The 15,189-nt window shown below is 37.2% G+C and overlaps 1 protein-coding gene across 1 annotated transcript in view; it reads left to right on the forward strand.

Moving 5' to 3' along the window:
• rxfp1 (relaxin family peptide receptor 1) overlaps window positions 1-15,189 on the forward strand; it is a 78,483-nt gene that overhangs the window by 59,842 nt on the left and 3,452 nt on the right. Inside the window, exons 11-17 of the mRNA XM_082177860.1 lie at window positions 2,455-2,526; window positions 3,068-3,139; window positions 4,171-4,242; window positions 4,721-4,792; window positions 5,878-6,107; window positions 8,427-8,837; window positions 10,304-10,522. Coding sequence (XP_082033986.1) covers window positions 2,455-2,526; window positions 3,068-3,139; window positions 4,171-4,242; window positions 4,721-4,792; window positions 5,878-6,107; window positions 8,427-8,837; window positions 10,304-10,522 — 1,148 coding nt within the window. The remainder of the gene's footprint in view (window positions 1-2,454; window positions 2,527-3,067; window positions 3,140-4,170; window positions 4,243-4,720; window positions 4,793-5,877; window positions 6,108-8,426; window positions 8,838-10,303; window positions 10,523-15,189) is intronic.

Below are 15,189 nucleotides of genomic sequence, written 5' to 3' on the forward strand. Positions count from 1 at the left end.
ATATGGCTGCTGGCATGGGTTTGAAACAATATGAGGGTGAGATTAATGACATACTTTTCATTTTTTGGGTGAACTAAGCCTTTAAAAAGTAGGGTTCAACAGGTAATCAAGTCCCACTGGGGTCAAAAGTCCTTTTAATCAAATTTTCTCCCCCCAAAAATTAGAAACCGAAAAAAAAATCTAATAAAATTACTAAATAAAATACCATAAAATACAGGACACATCGGTCTTGTATCTCACGGAGGAGCGGAAGCATAAAAGGAGGAGCGACGACAGTGAAGGACGAGAGAGGACCAGGCCTGGACTTTTATGTTATGTTTTGTTTATATGTGGCGGCAGTCGTCCGTGAGGGGCTGCCGCCTTTACTTTCGTTTTGTTGTTGGTTTATTTTATAATTATTAAACTGTTGAATGTTCGCCGGTTCCCGCCTTCTTCTTCCAATAACAACTAACCTTGTTACAGTTATGAAATACTAAAATAATAATAATCATTTCTTTAAAATTTTTAGTAGTACACAATTTGCCAAAGTGCTTGATAAAAAATTTCTGCTCATCTTGTTTATGATCAGCAGGAGAAAGTATTGGCACTGACCCAACCAAATCTAACATTCACAAACATTCTCGGTAACACTTTATAATAACTGCACGCTATTAATCATTAGTTAAGCATTAGTAAACAGTTAATTCATCATTTATAAAGCATTAATAGACATTAACAAGCAGTTTATAAATACAGTTATAAATGCAGTATTCTTAATTTATAAGCATATCTATAATGTGTTTAATAATTGTGTTTTCATACTTAATTAATGATCAATTTATCATTTCTAAATGAAGTATTTCATTATTTACAAACCGGTTATTTAGGAGTTGTCAGTGGTTCATAAGATCACTTAGAAAGTGTAAGTAAATTATTAATAAACTGTTTAAATACATATTATTATTCAGACATATAGTAATAGTTACTTAGTGTGTTAATAAATGGTTTATTAACATGTATTTCTACTGTAATTCAGGGTTAATTCGGGTAGTTATAAAGCATTTAGTAGTGGTCAGTTCACTATGTTTGTGAGCTAATCTAAAGTGAGGACTAGTTATGCTTTGTAAAGCGTTTATAAAGAAGATTTAAAGGCTGTTAATATTTTTATGTTCTGTATCGCTGTGTTGTATTTGTTTACTTTTTCTGTTTAGAAGAAAACTGAGTCTTTAAATCTCCTTTATAAATGCTTTACAAAGCATAACTAGTCCTCACTTTAGATTAGCTCACAAACATAGTTAACTGACCACTACTAAATGCTTTATAACTACCTGAATCTACTACATTTACTTACACTTTCTAAGTGATCTTATTAGCCACTGACAACTCCTAAATAACCGGTTTGTAAATAATGCAATACTTCATTTAAAAATGATAAAGTGATCATTAATAAATTAAGAAAATACAATTATTAAACACATTATAGACATGCTTATAAATCAAGAATACAGCATTTATAACTGTATTTATAAACTGCTTATTAATGTATATTAATGCTTTATAAATGATGAATTAACTGTTTACTAATGCTTAACTAATGATTAATAGCGTGCAGTTATTATAAAGTGTTACCACATTCTCATATATTTCATCCTCAATCCATTTTCATATAATTGTGCTATTCAGTATATGGAGATGATTGTGGATTAAATTTATGTAAATGTTTGTGAATGTTAGATTTGGTTGGGTCTGTGCTATCTTGAGATCGGTAAAAAAAAATATTTCTAAGACCTGGTATGGATCAAATACAATGGTCAACATTTTTTCTTGTTTTTATTTTCTTCTGTTTATTTATTTTCCCACTGATGGTTATAAATATGGCCATTGAGCAGAAAAGTTTTTTTTTTTTAAATGGCATACAGTTTATCATAATACAAAGTAAATCATAAAATATAATTATATTTTCACATAATCATATTTATAGGGTGACTTATAGCCCTGTTGTACCCCACTCTTAATATGCATAGTTTGAGGTCCTTCTTGCCAAAAACACCAAAAATTAGGTCAAAATATATTTTTAGGCAAAGCATTTTCATCTCCCTGGTTCTTGCTTTTCAATTTTTAATCACTATTCTGCAGAAATCAGAGCAACATATTTATCTGCCTTTGTTCATTTTGAAACTTAGTTTCAACTTATGAGAGAAAACTATTAAGCAGAATAGTGATGTGTGTGGACTTCAGTAATGAATATTATGCAATATTTCCCGATTATAATTTCACTGATTATATGCATGAGTGACTCTGTTGATTAAAGGTCAGATCCCATTTACCTTCTAAATTGATTTTTGTTTTTGCACTCATCACCATTGACACTGTTGTGTACTCTTTTGTATTTCTTGCACACTCCATTCCTCTGAAAGGGTTGTCATGTTTCTGTCCACCGAGATAAATGTTTTTTTTGTTTTTGTTTTTTTGCAGGGTCCTCCAGCGGAACTGCATTAGTTACATCCACGTGCAGGCTTTCTCTCTGCTTCGTAAACTGGGCGAGCTGTAAGTTCTCAGGCATTCCATTCCATCATAAATATTTGCCAAAATAATCACCACAAAGTGTTCTCTGGAGTTTACTCGTGACCCATTTCTGTGCTATTTTTGAGAAGCTAAGCAAAAATGGATTTCCTTATCAATTTTAAAGTCCGGGTTGGTCCTACTCCCATCCAGCTCGACTAGTTATATGTGACATCAGTCCTCAAATAGTAGCCCATACATGGCAAACTGTGATGCACTGTGTGTTCTGACACCATTCTATTATGGGCAGTATTACATTTTTCAGCCATTTGAGCTACCTTTACTGTCAGTTTTGATCAAATTAATGGATCTTTGCTGAATAAAAGTATTCACTTTTTTTACCTGTAAAGCTGCTTTGAAACAATATGTTTGTGAAAGCGCTATACAAATAAATGTGAATTGAATTGAAAATGTGAACTTCTTTCAAAACTAATAGGAAAATAATACAAATACCACATCTTGCTCATCAATTCTAAACAGATGCCTATTTGAATGCAGAAGGCACTAATATTTTCTCTCTCCACAGGGATTTGTCCAATAACAGAATCAAAGCAATCCCCCCTGATCTTTTTGTCAATCTTGGAGACCTGCTTCAGCTGTGAGTCTTCCATTAAGATGCACATTGCAAACCCCAAACTGGTTCTAATGGCTGTACGGCAGGGGCTTGTGATGAGCTTCTGCAAAGAGGAAGCAAAACTGTTTTTTTTTATTTAAATTTTCTTTATTCCAATATAAAGTGCCCCAGTTCCATTTGATGTCCACACGTTTCCCAGTTAAAGACTAATGGAATAGCATGTATCTTTCTTTTTTTTTTAGGATTATATTAACATTTTATAGGATCATCTATTAACCATTTATGAAAACTAAGTCATGCAGCAAATCAGCATATCAGAAGAATTTCTGAAGGATCATGTGACACTAAAGACGGGAGTAATGATGGCGTCACAGGAATAAATGACATTTTAAACTATATTAAAATAGAAAATATATTTCACAAATAATTGTAATAATATTTCAAAATATTACTGTTTTTACTGTATTTTTGATCAAATAAATGCAGCCTTGGTGAGCATAAGAGACAAAAGAGGTGCTTTAAGAGCATACAAGGTGCTTTCAAAAGCATTAGAAAATCTTACTGACCCCAAACTTTTGAATGTTAATATATGTTTTTTTTTCTTTCTTTTTTAAAATAAATACAATAATACAGTAACAAATCATATTTTGGGTAGTGTTTGTGTTGTTTGGCTGTATTCAAGAAATTTGACAGTTTATCATCAAACACGAAGATGCACCATTAATTTAACCAGAGTTGTCGACTCCCCCAAAAATGATTGTTTTAAGGCCAATTCACACTCCACTGACACCGGCCAATGCCGACAGTCACCAGATTACCGACATCACTTCTCAGACATTCCAAGACCCAACAAACACATATTCAACATGTTCAATCGGCAAAAACGAGAACCGACCAACACCAAAAGACACAGACAGGGGTAACACGCTGATCCGTCAAAACCTGATGAAATTTCTGTTGCCGTCAGTCAATGCAGTGTGAATTGGCTTTTGCACGATATTTTATATTATATTTTGGGATTTTTCAGTTGACTCTTGCCTTTTATTTGTCTGTAGGAATATTTCATATAACCCTATCATGGACCTGCAAGTGGACCACTTTGACAAGCTGCATAAGTTAAAGTCACTGTAAGTCTTCTTATATTTTTCTATAATGATGAACTGTAAGGTTTTTAAGCTGAAATAGAGGAAGTCTGAAGTATGTTTTAAAGATGCTGCAAGTGATGTTATCCATTTTGTAACTTTCCACAGTGAATATTGACTAAACTAAGACACACACAAGCCCTCTCCCCCTTTTATACCTCTTAAAAAAAGGCACAGTCACATGAGACACCACAGGAAAACCTTGCAATTATAATAATGTGCTGTTTGCGGGCCCCTTTCAGCACAGTACAATGGTCTTACCCAAACTTCACACAGTGAACATTGCCTTCGTCTCTACTCAACAGCACAAAAACGATCTGCTTTTAGGTCATGCTTCAAAGGCTTCCAGATAGCATCTTGGGCACAAAACTGCATAGTTGTAGGAAAAGGTGTGAATACTGAAATGCAAATGATGGTGGTTTTCTAAAGAATGAACCCTGAGAGAAAGCTTTTTGTGTCACAGGAGCATTGAGGGAATCGAAATTGGGAACATCCACAGAAGGATGTTTGAACCTCTCAAGAACCTGACTCACATGTGAGTGCTGCTTTTTGAAAGTTTTAATATCAAAATGCTTTAGATTCTGCTTGCTCAGTTTCTGAAACTTGATTGAAATCTCTATTTTCTGAAGTTATCATTGAGAATGATTTGGTTTTTAATGTTTAAATAAAGCGTTGAGATTGATGTTCAGGATATTCTGATTGAAATGCCTGACAACTGAACATCTCTATAATTATTCGTACTTTAAAACATTAAACAAACGATGGCAGATTGTGGAGATCGAATGCAGATGTTTTGTAATGTCTGGAATATCCTCATTAAAAAAAGATAAAGACAAACTCTTTAGTTCTCATCCCAGAAATTGACTCTAATATTTTGTATTCTATGAATTATTCATGGTAATCATTTTCTCCCATGGCCTGCTGTAGTAATTGGGAGTGATTACGATGTATCGCCTGGAAATGTGGAAAAAAAATATACTAGGGTGTTTGGAATATATATTGGAGTGTTTGCAATTCCCTTGTCAATCTTTTCAGCTACTTGAAGACCCAGTGTCTTCAAAGTGTCTTTCTGCCTTGCACATCTTGCAGTATATAAATTACACTGTGAAAAATGAGAACACTCTATGAATTTTGCAAGTAATTTATGATGCTTCCTCTCGTGCTTTTTTAGTTGGCTGTGAAATTCAACTCCAGACTTGCTTTTTGTTTCTATATCAGTTCTGTTCAGTGTGACTCTCTTCTCTCGTCTTTTGTCTTCCCCTTTATAAAAACCTTTCTCAGCAAGGACAGGCTGGTTGACAGCAAAACGCTTGATAGACAGACAGACAGACAGACAGACAGACAGACAGACAGATAGATAGATAGATAGATAGATAGATAGATAGATAGATAGATAGATAGATAGATAGATAGATAGATAGATAGATAGATAGATAGATAGATAGATAGATAGATTTTCTTTTACTGTTAAAACGATCTTTTATCTCTCAAATTCGATGGATGGATGGATTCAGACTTGACAATATTTGAGCATAAATGAATCAATATTCGTAGCCATGTCGTGACAGGACCGAAATGATGATCTGATTATGTTTGTCATTTGTGCTTCTTTCTTTTCAGCTACTTTAAAAAGTTTCAGTACTGTGGCTATGCGCCTCACGTCCGCAGCTGCAAGCCCAACACTGATGGCATTTCATCTTTCGAGGACCTTTTGGCAAACATTGTGCTGCGTGTCTTTGTCTGGGTTGTCTCGGCAACGACATGCTTCGGCAACATCTTTGTGATCTGCATGCGATCCTACATTCGCTCGGAGAACAAGCTCCACGCCATGTGCATCATCTCTTTATGCTGTAAGATTTTATCTAAAATATCATGCAGTGTCATTTTAAAGTGTAATCTTAAGTCCACTTTGTCTGAATAGATTTGGCACTTTACAAGGAGTTTAAGGTCGCAGTGCACTGCTCATCATCTCCTAGCAAAAGCAATTTCACACATAATTAGTCTCATGCAACTTTCTTTTTTGGTGTTTAAAAAAAAAATCTAAATACTACGGAAGCTTGTTTCCACCTCGGAATAAAAAATAAAAAAGGAAATTGCGAATTTTTCTTACAAGTTAATAAAATTGTCATAAACAAGTAATAAAAGTAATAATAAACTCAAAATTGTGAGAAATAAAGTCAGAATTGTGAGTCAAATGCTGTTTCATTAAAACTTTCCTAATTCATACTGCGCACACTATAGCCTTCTCCCATAGGAAATAGCGAGCCATGAAAAGAAAAGCAGGGATTTAATTTCTGTCCTTTGATATGGGCTAAATAAGAGGATATCAAAGTTGTGCACTGGGCATCTGTATGCTCCAGAGAGAGCTGCCATGGGCAATTCAGATGAGTGTGTAGCCTAATTCAAAATACATGGAAATCAATTGTTCAGAGTGTTCACTTTGAAGTGTAGATGACAACACGTAGATGTAGCAACATTTACAGGGTTTTTTTTACATTTATAATTCATTCCTTTTTTACATTCACCTACTAACATACACTGATCAGCCACAATCTTAAAAACTACCTGACTAATATCGTGTAGGTCTCCCTTGTGCTGCCAAAACAGGCCACGGGACCTCTGAAGGCATCCTGTGGGATTCTAGCACCATTGCATTCACGAGTTCACACTTACGAATGATCAGAGAGTAAATGGTTATGCGTATTTGGCGTGCTGTCCGAGGGGAGGGCTCCGAGCTCGGAAATTGGGCCCGAACCCAGAGTACTCCCCCCGTCTCTGGTTAGGAAGATAACCATGCAAGTGTGAGGAGATGGGGTGGTGGAGGGATGCTGAAAACTGTCGAGGAATATGGGTGAGTCGACTGCGTATATTTATAGGTTTAACTCATGCTGATTGAGTGGACCTGTTGATTACTGATTGATGACAGCTGGTTAGAATGACTTGATTGCTTGATCATTAGAACGTGTTCCTCCCGAACCTTGTTAATAAAACATCATTTAGTGGAAGAGTCCTACAAGTTGTGAGGTGGGGCCTCCATGGATCGGATTTGTTGGTTCAACACATACCATAGATGCTCAATCGGATTGAGATCTGGGGAATTTGGAGGCCAAGGCATCACCATTCTTACACATTATAGGCGCTTTCGACCATTGGACAGGGGTCATCATGGGCACTTTGACCAGTCTGCGGCTACGCAGCCCATACATGGCAAACTGTGATGCACTGTGTGTTCTGACACCATTCTATTATGGGCAGTATTACATTTTTCAGCCATTTGAGCTACCTTTACTGTCAGTTTTGATCAAATTAATGGATCTTTGCTGAATAAAAGTATTCACTTTTTTTACCTGTAAAGCTGCTTTGAAACAATATGTTTGTGAAAGCGCTATACAAATAAATGTGAATTGAATTGAAAATGTGAACTTCTTTCAAAACTAATAGGAAAATAATACAAATACCACAGCATGCGGTCTGATCTTTTGTCCTTTAGAGCACATTTGCACAGTTTGTTGCTATTACAGTAATTCGGTAACATTAATGCATTTTCTTGGGAAACTTCAATAGAACTCACCCCACTGAGCTGGATGTGTAAATTGCTCTTTGGACATCATAATTGCCCCATCATCTGCTTTAGGCATGGTCTGGTCTTGCTGAGATTACACACAATTTGCTACTTCTTTACTGTTTGTCACCCCATAGCTGATCGTGCCTGAATCGCTCAATATTGTTTCCTGTGACTATAACAGTGTGATAGTCATAGGTAAAGTTTTTCTGTTAAATGTCTATGGGTGAGAAATGTTCTCAATTTTAGGGCAGCTGGAGGGGAGGGGAGGGGAGGGGAGGGGAGGGGAGGGGAGGGGGGGGGGTCAGATGTGGAAAGTGGCAGACTGGTAATAAATGCTTCTTGATGTTCAGGCTGCTGTCGGATTTCATCAATTTTTTATTATACATTGTTCTTGGTTGATGCAACCTGTGCTGCTAAAAAGAAAACGGTTTTGTTTTGTCAAAATGTTGGTTTAGTTTTTACAGTGCAGGTAGTTGGAGAAACACACACACAAACATGTTTCTCCAAAAATGTAAAATACATAAGTAACTCATTAAAAATTATGTGTTAACCTCATCCGTATTTGTCTAGCTTACAAGTTCATTCTCTGTTCTCTGCTACACAGGTGCAGATGGACTGATGGGTGTCTACCTCTTCATGATTGGCGCCTATGACCTAAAGTTCCGAGGCGAGTATAACCGTCACGCTCAGGCCTGGATGGATAGTGTACCCTGTCAGGTGATTGGATCTCTAGCCATGCTGTCAACAGAGGTGTCAGTGCTGCTCCTCACATACCTCACCCTGGAGAAATACATCTGCATTGTCTACCCATTCCGGTATCTGACCCCTGGCCGCAGACGCACTGTTACCATTTTGGTGGTCATCTGGATCTTGGGCTTTGTTATTGCTTTCCTGCCACTGGTCTTTAAAGGGGTTTTTAAAAACTTCTATGGAACCAATGGCGTTTGTTTCCCTCTGCACTCTGAGCAGCCAGAGACTCTCGGAGCCCAAATCTACTCCATTGTGATCTTTCTGGGTACGTGAGAGTCCCTTAATTTTGTTGAAATGTTCTTTTGGACAACGGTCAGGTTCTGACAGTAAAAATCTCAGGCATTTTCTCCACAGAATAATTGATTTTTAATGATTCTGTATTTATCTTTTAAGATAGACCTACCATGAGCTCTGAGGTTATTAATCAACAGAAAATAAAAAAATTCAACTTAAAAAAATCTGTATGTGTACATATTTCAGGATATTTATTAATTTGATAAAGAATTAATAAACACTAATATTTTGCAATATTATTAAATTTAAAAGAAATGTTTTCTATTTTAAAGGTAGGGTAGGCAACCGCGGAGAGATCCCACCCTCCCTTCAAAACGTCTCCAAACCCACGCCTCCTTCAAAACATATGAACACACACAGCAGAGTCTACAAAGCGTCATGAGAGACACCGTTAAATTACCTCTCAAAGTAAATAACATTACAATAATAATGAACGTAAACAACTTACAGAGGTATGGAAATACATGTTGACAGGAAAGAAGGACATTGTATCATTGCATTCGGACCACTTCTATTATTGATTGCTATCAGGATGTGAAGAGAGTTTCAACGAGTATATAAAAAAAAATTGCCTACCCTACCTTTAATATATTTTAAAATGTAGGCCTAATTTATTTCAGCAGCCATTACCCCAGTCTTCAGTGTCACATAATCCTTCAGAAATCCTTCTAATATGTTGCTTTGATTTATTTATTTATTTCAAAATATTCGTATTTAAAATCAATAAAAAATTTAAATCAATGTTTTATATTTATTTTATTTGAATACATAATTTACAGTTGGAGAAAGACAGTGCTGGCAGTTGGAGAAAATGACATCAAAAAGTATTTTGCCCTTTTTCCTGATTGTTATTAATCTCAGAGCTGGTTGGTTTGGTTTATGTACGTTTTGGCTTGTGGCTTTTTTCTTTATTGGTGAATGTTTGAAATCCTTATGGAGAAAATCAATGGGAAAACATGTCTGGAACCAAGACTTGTGAAAAAGCGGTTGGATGTTGCACTCTGTTAAAGGTTTTTAAGATTTAAAACTAAGACATTGAGGCACAATGATTCCCCCTTCAAACATTTACTTCTTTTTTTACTAGCTTTCCTGTTTTAACAGCAGTCAGAGTTGTTGGACTCTTTTGTTCCTGGTTGGGAAATTGTTCTCTCTGTGAGTGCTTAATTTGTTTGTATGATAGAGGTCATATTGAAAGGTCTAAATTTAGATTGGAAGAAAGGACAGTAGGGAACAGACGTTATTGAGAGAGCATTGAAGAAATGTGGTGGGGACCAGCAGGTCCATTCATTTTAACAATAACTTAATCTTTTTTGACCTGATTGGTGTTTAAAGTGTATTGTTGTGGTGCTTATGTTTTGTATTGAGGTCATCCTTCACATTGATGAACAATTTTCACTGTTATACGTCATGTCAAAAACATATCCTGTTTCCAAATAGGTCTCAATCTGGTGGCTTTTCTCATCATCGTTCTCTCTTATGGAAGCATGTTTTACAATATCCAGAGAACAGGAACACAGACGACCAAATACACCAACCACATTAAGAAAGAGCTGACCATTGCCAAACGCTTCTTCTCCATTGTCATCACCGATTCGCTGTGCTGGATTCCCATTTTCATCCTCAAGATTCTTTCACTAATGGAGGTCGAAATCCCCGGTAAGTGCCTCACGAGGCCATTTAAAGTCTTCAGGGCTATCGATTTTCTGAAATTGAGCCAAAGCAGAAACTTTTTGTATTCATCATGCTCTTTCATTTAACATCAGTGTCTATAAGTATTGAAAAGGTTAAAGGGGTCCAAACATGTGCAAGTAACAGAAAGGACATGCAAAACTTTTACTTGACATTAAAATCCAGGGCTGGAAAAAGAAAAATTCTTTCATAATCTCTGTACAGTGCTCTCCCTCATGTTGTTACAGACCTGTATGCATTTCTTTCTTCCATGGAACACAAAAAGGGACATTTTGAATAATTTTATTTTGCATATAATCACAATTAACGATGGCTGGAGATTTGAGGCTTCAAAGATGATGCAAAAGCATAAAACTGTCATAAACAGTTCCAACGCATTCTCATCCTAGGGCGTCATATACTGACGCTTTTGACATTTCGTCTACATCCAATGCACATGGCACCCTTTAGCGTCAATATGACACGCACAGAGCTTTGTTCGGTTATGGGTAGGTTTAGGTCTGGGGTAGGGTTAGTGTTAGACCGCTAGGAGGCGCCTTCTGGCCCATATCTATCTGCGTCTCATATTGACGCTAAAGGGTGCCATGTGCGTTGGATGTAGACGAAATGTCAAAAGCGTCAGTATATGACGCCTTGGGATGAGATCGGGCTGACAGTTCATATGACTATATTCCAATCTGAAGTGATATTATAGATTTGCATGAGAAACTCCAAAAAAAGTTGTCATTCATTGATGATTCATCCTCCTTAGTGAATACCTGCTAAAACTGAATGAATAAAACATTTGCACAGGTTTTGTGAACATATTTGTTCACAAATTGGACATCTTCCCCACTTTTATATAGCGCTTTTCTCTGCACTCAAAGCGCTTTACATAGAAGGGGGAATCTCCTCAACCACCACCAATGTGCAGCATCCACCTGGATGATGCGACAGCAGCCATATTGTTCCAGAACACCCACCATCTTATTGGATGGAGAGGAGACAGAGTGATGAAGCTAATTAGTGTGTATATATATATATATGGGTATGATTAGGAGGCCATGATGGACAAAGACCAATGAGCAAATTTGCCCAGGATGGGATTTTTAATGACCACAGAGAGTCAGGGCCTCGGTTTATCGTCTCATCCGAAGGACGGTGCTTGTTACAGTATAGTGTCCCCATCACTTTACTGGGGCGTTAGGACCCACACAGACCACAGGGTGAGCACCCCCTGCTGGCCACACTAATACCTCTTCCAGCAGCAACCTGGTTTTCTCAGGAGGTCTCCCATCCAGGCACTAACCAGGCTCAGTAACCTGCTTAGCTTCAGTGGGCAACCAGTCTTGGGCTATAGGGTGATATGGCTGCTGGCTACTTCTTTCATGAATGACTTGAATATCAGAATATCGGTTCCCCGTAGAAAGCCGTCATATGTCTTCAGAAGACTTTTTATTTATTTATTTTTTATATTCACCTTTTGTGGTCCACTGAAGAAAGAAAGTCTTAGGAAGTGTTCACACTTGGCAGGTTTGGTTTGATTAAAACAAACCCTGTTGCTAATGCTCTGTTAGTGCGGTTCATTTGAATAAGTGTGAATGCTGCCATCCGAACAAGTGGACCGAGACCGCTGAAAAGATGGGTCTCTGTCCACTTCCAAACCAATTGTAGTGCGTTTCGAATTATATATGAACGCAACACGGACCAAAGACAAAAAAACAATATGCGACCATAAAAAGGACAGAATGCTCAAGCGTACCGGTTTTTTCTCGTCATAGTCGTGATGTTGCCCATCATAGTTCAGTACAGGCATCAGATCTGCATCTCCTCACAGCAGATCTTCGTTTGTGTGTGTGACTGTTTTGACTCTTGACTCTTATTTTGATTTTATAAGCTCTTCACAAGTTTTCAGCTGGTCAAAATACCATGAAGGCTACGCACATACGCACATACTCTATATTTATATGTCGTAAAAGCCGATGAATCATGTTGTAGTGTTGTCACGATACCAAAATTATTGTTTCGATACCGATACCAAGTCAAGTATTGCGATTTCGATACTTTTTCGATACTTTTCCTGAAAAGGGAGAAACACTCTCAAATATCACTGCTGTGCTTTATTTTAAAACCGGGACAACATTCTAATCATATAACACACTAATAAATGAACATATGAACAGCAGATATATTAAACATTTGAACAAAATATGAAATATGAAATATAAAAAATAAATTAGAGCAATGACATTCAAGAAAAAAAAAAAAAAGATAAATTTAGCAGCATTATCTCATTTATCATAAGAAACATAAGAGCTTTATCTTGATTCTGAACTTTGAATAAAAATATGAACAGCGATTATATTAAACAATGTTTAATATTGGTAACATATGATAAGCCTCATTGGTGATATATTTGACATGTGGGGAGAGAGTTGTGGAAGGCCTATACTTCATGTTAAACATAAATATATAGCAGCAAAGACAACAATAGGCTACAGAATAATTCGTTCTGTATTGAGAGGTGCAATATTTGAAAATCGATAATATTTTTTTAAATTACATTTATATTGTATTTATGTCAAAACTTTCAAACATCAAAATGTCATTTATTAATATGTATTCGTGTCAAAATGACAGAAACATCTTTTCCTATTCTATTTTGCCTGGAAACGCTTCCAACAGGCTTGCGTGTCGCGTGAAAAATAGGCGTCGGTTCTATTTCTAGCATGCACACGTTTTCCGCGCGTCTCGAGCTGCGCCCAGACGCGTGTGTCACGCAGGCAGTTAACATGGGAGCCGAAATAAAAACGGACACGACACGCAGCCAGTGTGTCTCCGGCCTTACAAATCTGGAACGTGGTCATTCTTAGAAGTATGATACTAATAAATTAAGGAATCGTGACGTTTTTCATTTCCTATTTACTTTTGAAGTATCGGTGCACCGTGCAACAGAGCAAGGTAGGCAACGTACTTCCATATGTCACTCCTCGCGTCATCTTTTTCTACGAGTCGTGGACCACTTGTGCTCGAACATGCAGCCATCTCGCTGTAGTGTTTTGTCACATGACACTGACAGCGGCAGGTTCTTTGCTGCGTGCGTCAGGAAAAAAACACAGACGTCCATAGGGAGGCGTTTTTTCAAAAAAAATAATTAAGTATCAATACTGATAAATTTAGGTATCGTGACGTTTTTCATTTCCGAGTATCGCGATACTTTTGAAGTATCGGTACACCGTGCAACACTATCATGTTGTGAATGTATCCCTATGCCTTTATAGCCTGGAAATCCAGACCCAAATCCGAAAGATTAAGGGTCTGGCATTGAGAATCGCCCAACTCGAGGGGCGGCACCAAGCATGCATCTGAAAATCTCACTGCACGCAACTGGATAACACTATGACCAATCACAACAATACACGGGGTGACGTATCCAGAGCCCCATACGCTTAGCTACCAGCGGAGCTAACTGGTAGATTAGACTCTTGCCGTATCCGGTCGGCAAAACAGCAAAAACACCCTTCTTGCAAAGGAACGATTCGAGCGCCGTCTTCTGTTCCTCTTTTAGATAAAAAGCCATTTCTAACTCATTCATTGTAGCAGCCAAAGCCGTTTCAAACAACTGGTGTTCATCCATAGCCATCTTGCAATGTTTACTAATGACTTCGACGTCGCAGCGCTGTCGTCAATGTTTAGCTCGCCTCTGGCCCGCCTATATCAGATACACCAATGTGATTGGTGCAGCTCGGCTACAAGGGCATAGTTAATGAGCATCATTACTCAATGTCAGAGTAACTCACTGAGCAAATTCAAATTGTGCTCTCGCGAGAACTCTGGATTTCCAGGGTAATGCCTTTAGGTTCGGTGTTAAAAATGCCAATTTTAACGCTAAGTGGACCAGGACTTTTTCTTTGGTCCGGACCAAGCGAACCGAATGAAGACTAAAATAATATTATTTAATATAATTTTCAGTATTATTATTCTTTAATAGTGTTCATAATCAGGGTAGGGTTGCACCAGCCATTCGAAAGTTCTTTCTTAAATTGGAACGTAAAGCCCACACTAGAGGCTTAGTAACTACTAGCTAGTTTGTAACTAACTCTGAACTTTATTCCGTTGCACCATTTGTTTGTAAGGCAGAACGTAGCTAGTAGGTCGTAAGCTCTCTGTAAAGTAATGCATAGTCGCATAATATGACGTTTAGCCTCGATGATAGCCTGTCCAATAGCAGCCTTCAAATACGTGAGCAGATGTTGTGTTGAAATGCTGTGAATTTCAGTTTATCCTTCATTCTTTTGCCTCACGTTACTAACGGGAAAAATACGTTTCCATTAAATACGATACTTGATCATGAATAGCATATGTGTTTTTATAGGTAAATAACATTCAGAAACTGTATTTGAAATTAAATGAATAAGGAATTCATTTAATGAATAATGAATTCAAAAAACATAAGAAATTACGTTTATTGATTATGACTGATATTTGACATGCACAACATGGACCGCTGCACACAGTGGCACTCTGTTTAGGACGGGTTCGTGTTAAAGATAGCCGCTAACAAAGTCATCTTTTCACATAATGTTCTCTCTCTTAAAATGTAAGCGAATGTAAATGTCAGCATAATCATATATGTCTAAAGAATTGAAGTCTGT

Source organism: Leuciscus leuciscus (assembly GCF_965113295.1).
Source record: "Leuciscus leuciscus genome assembly, chromosome: 8".
Lineage (NCBI taxonomy): Eukaryota > Metazoa > Chordata > Actinopteri > Cypriniformes > Leuciscidae > Leuciscus > Leuciscus leuciscus.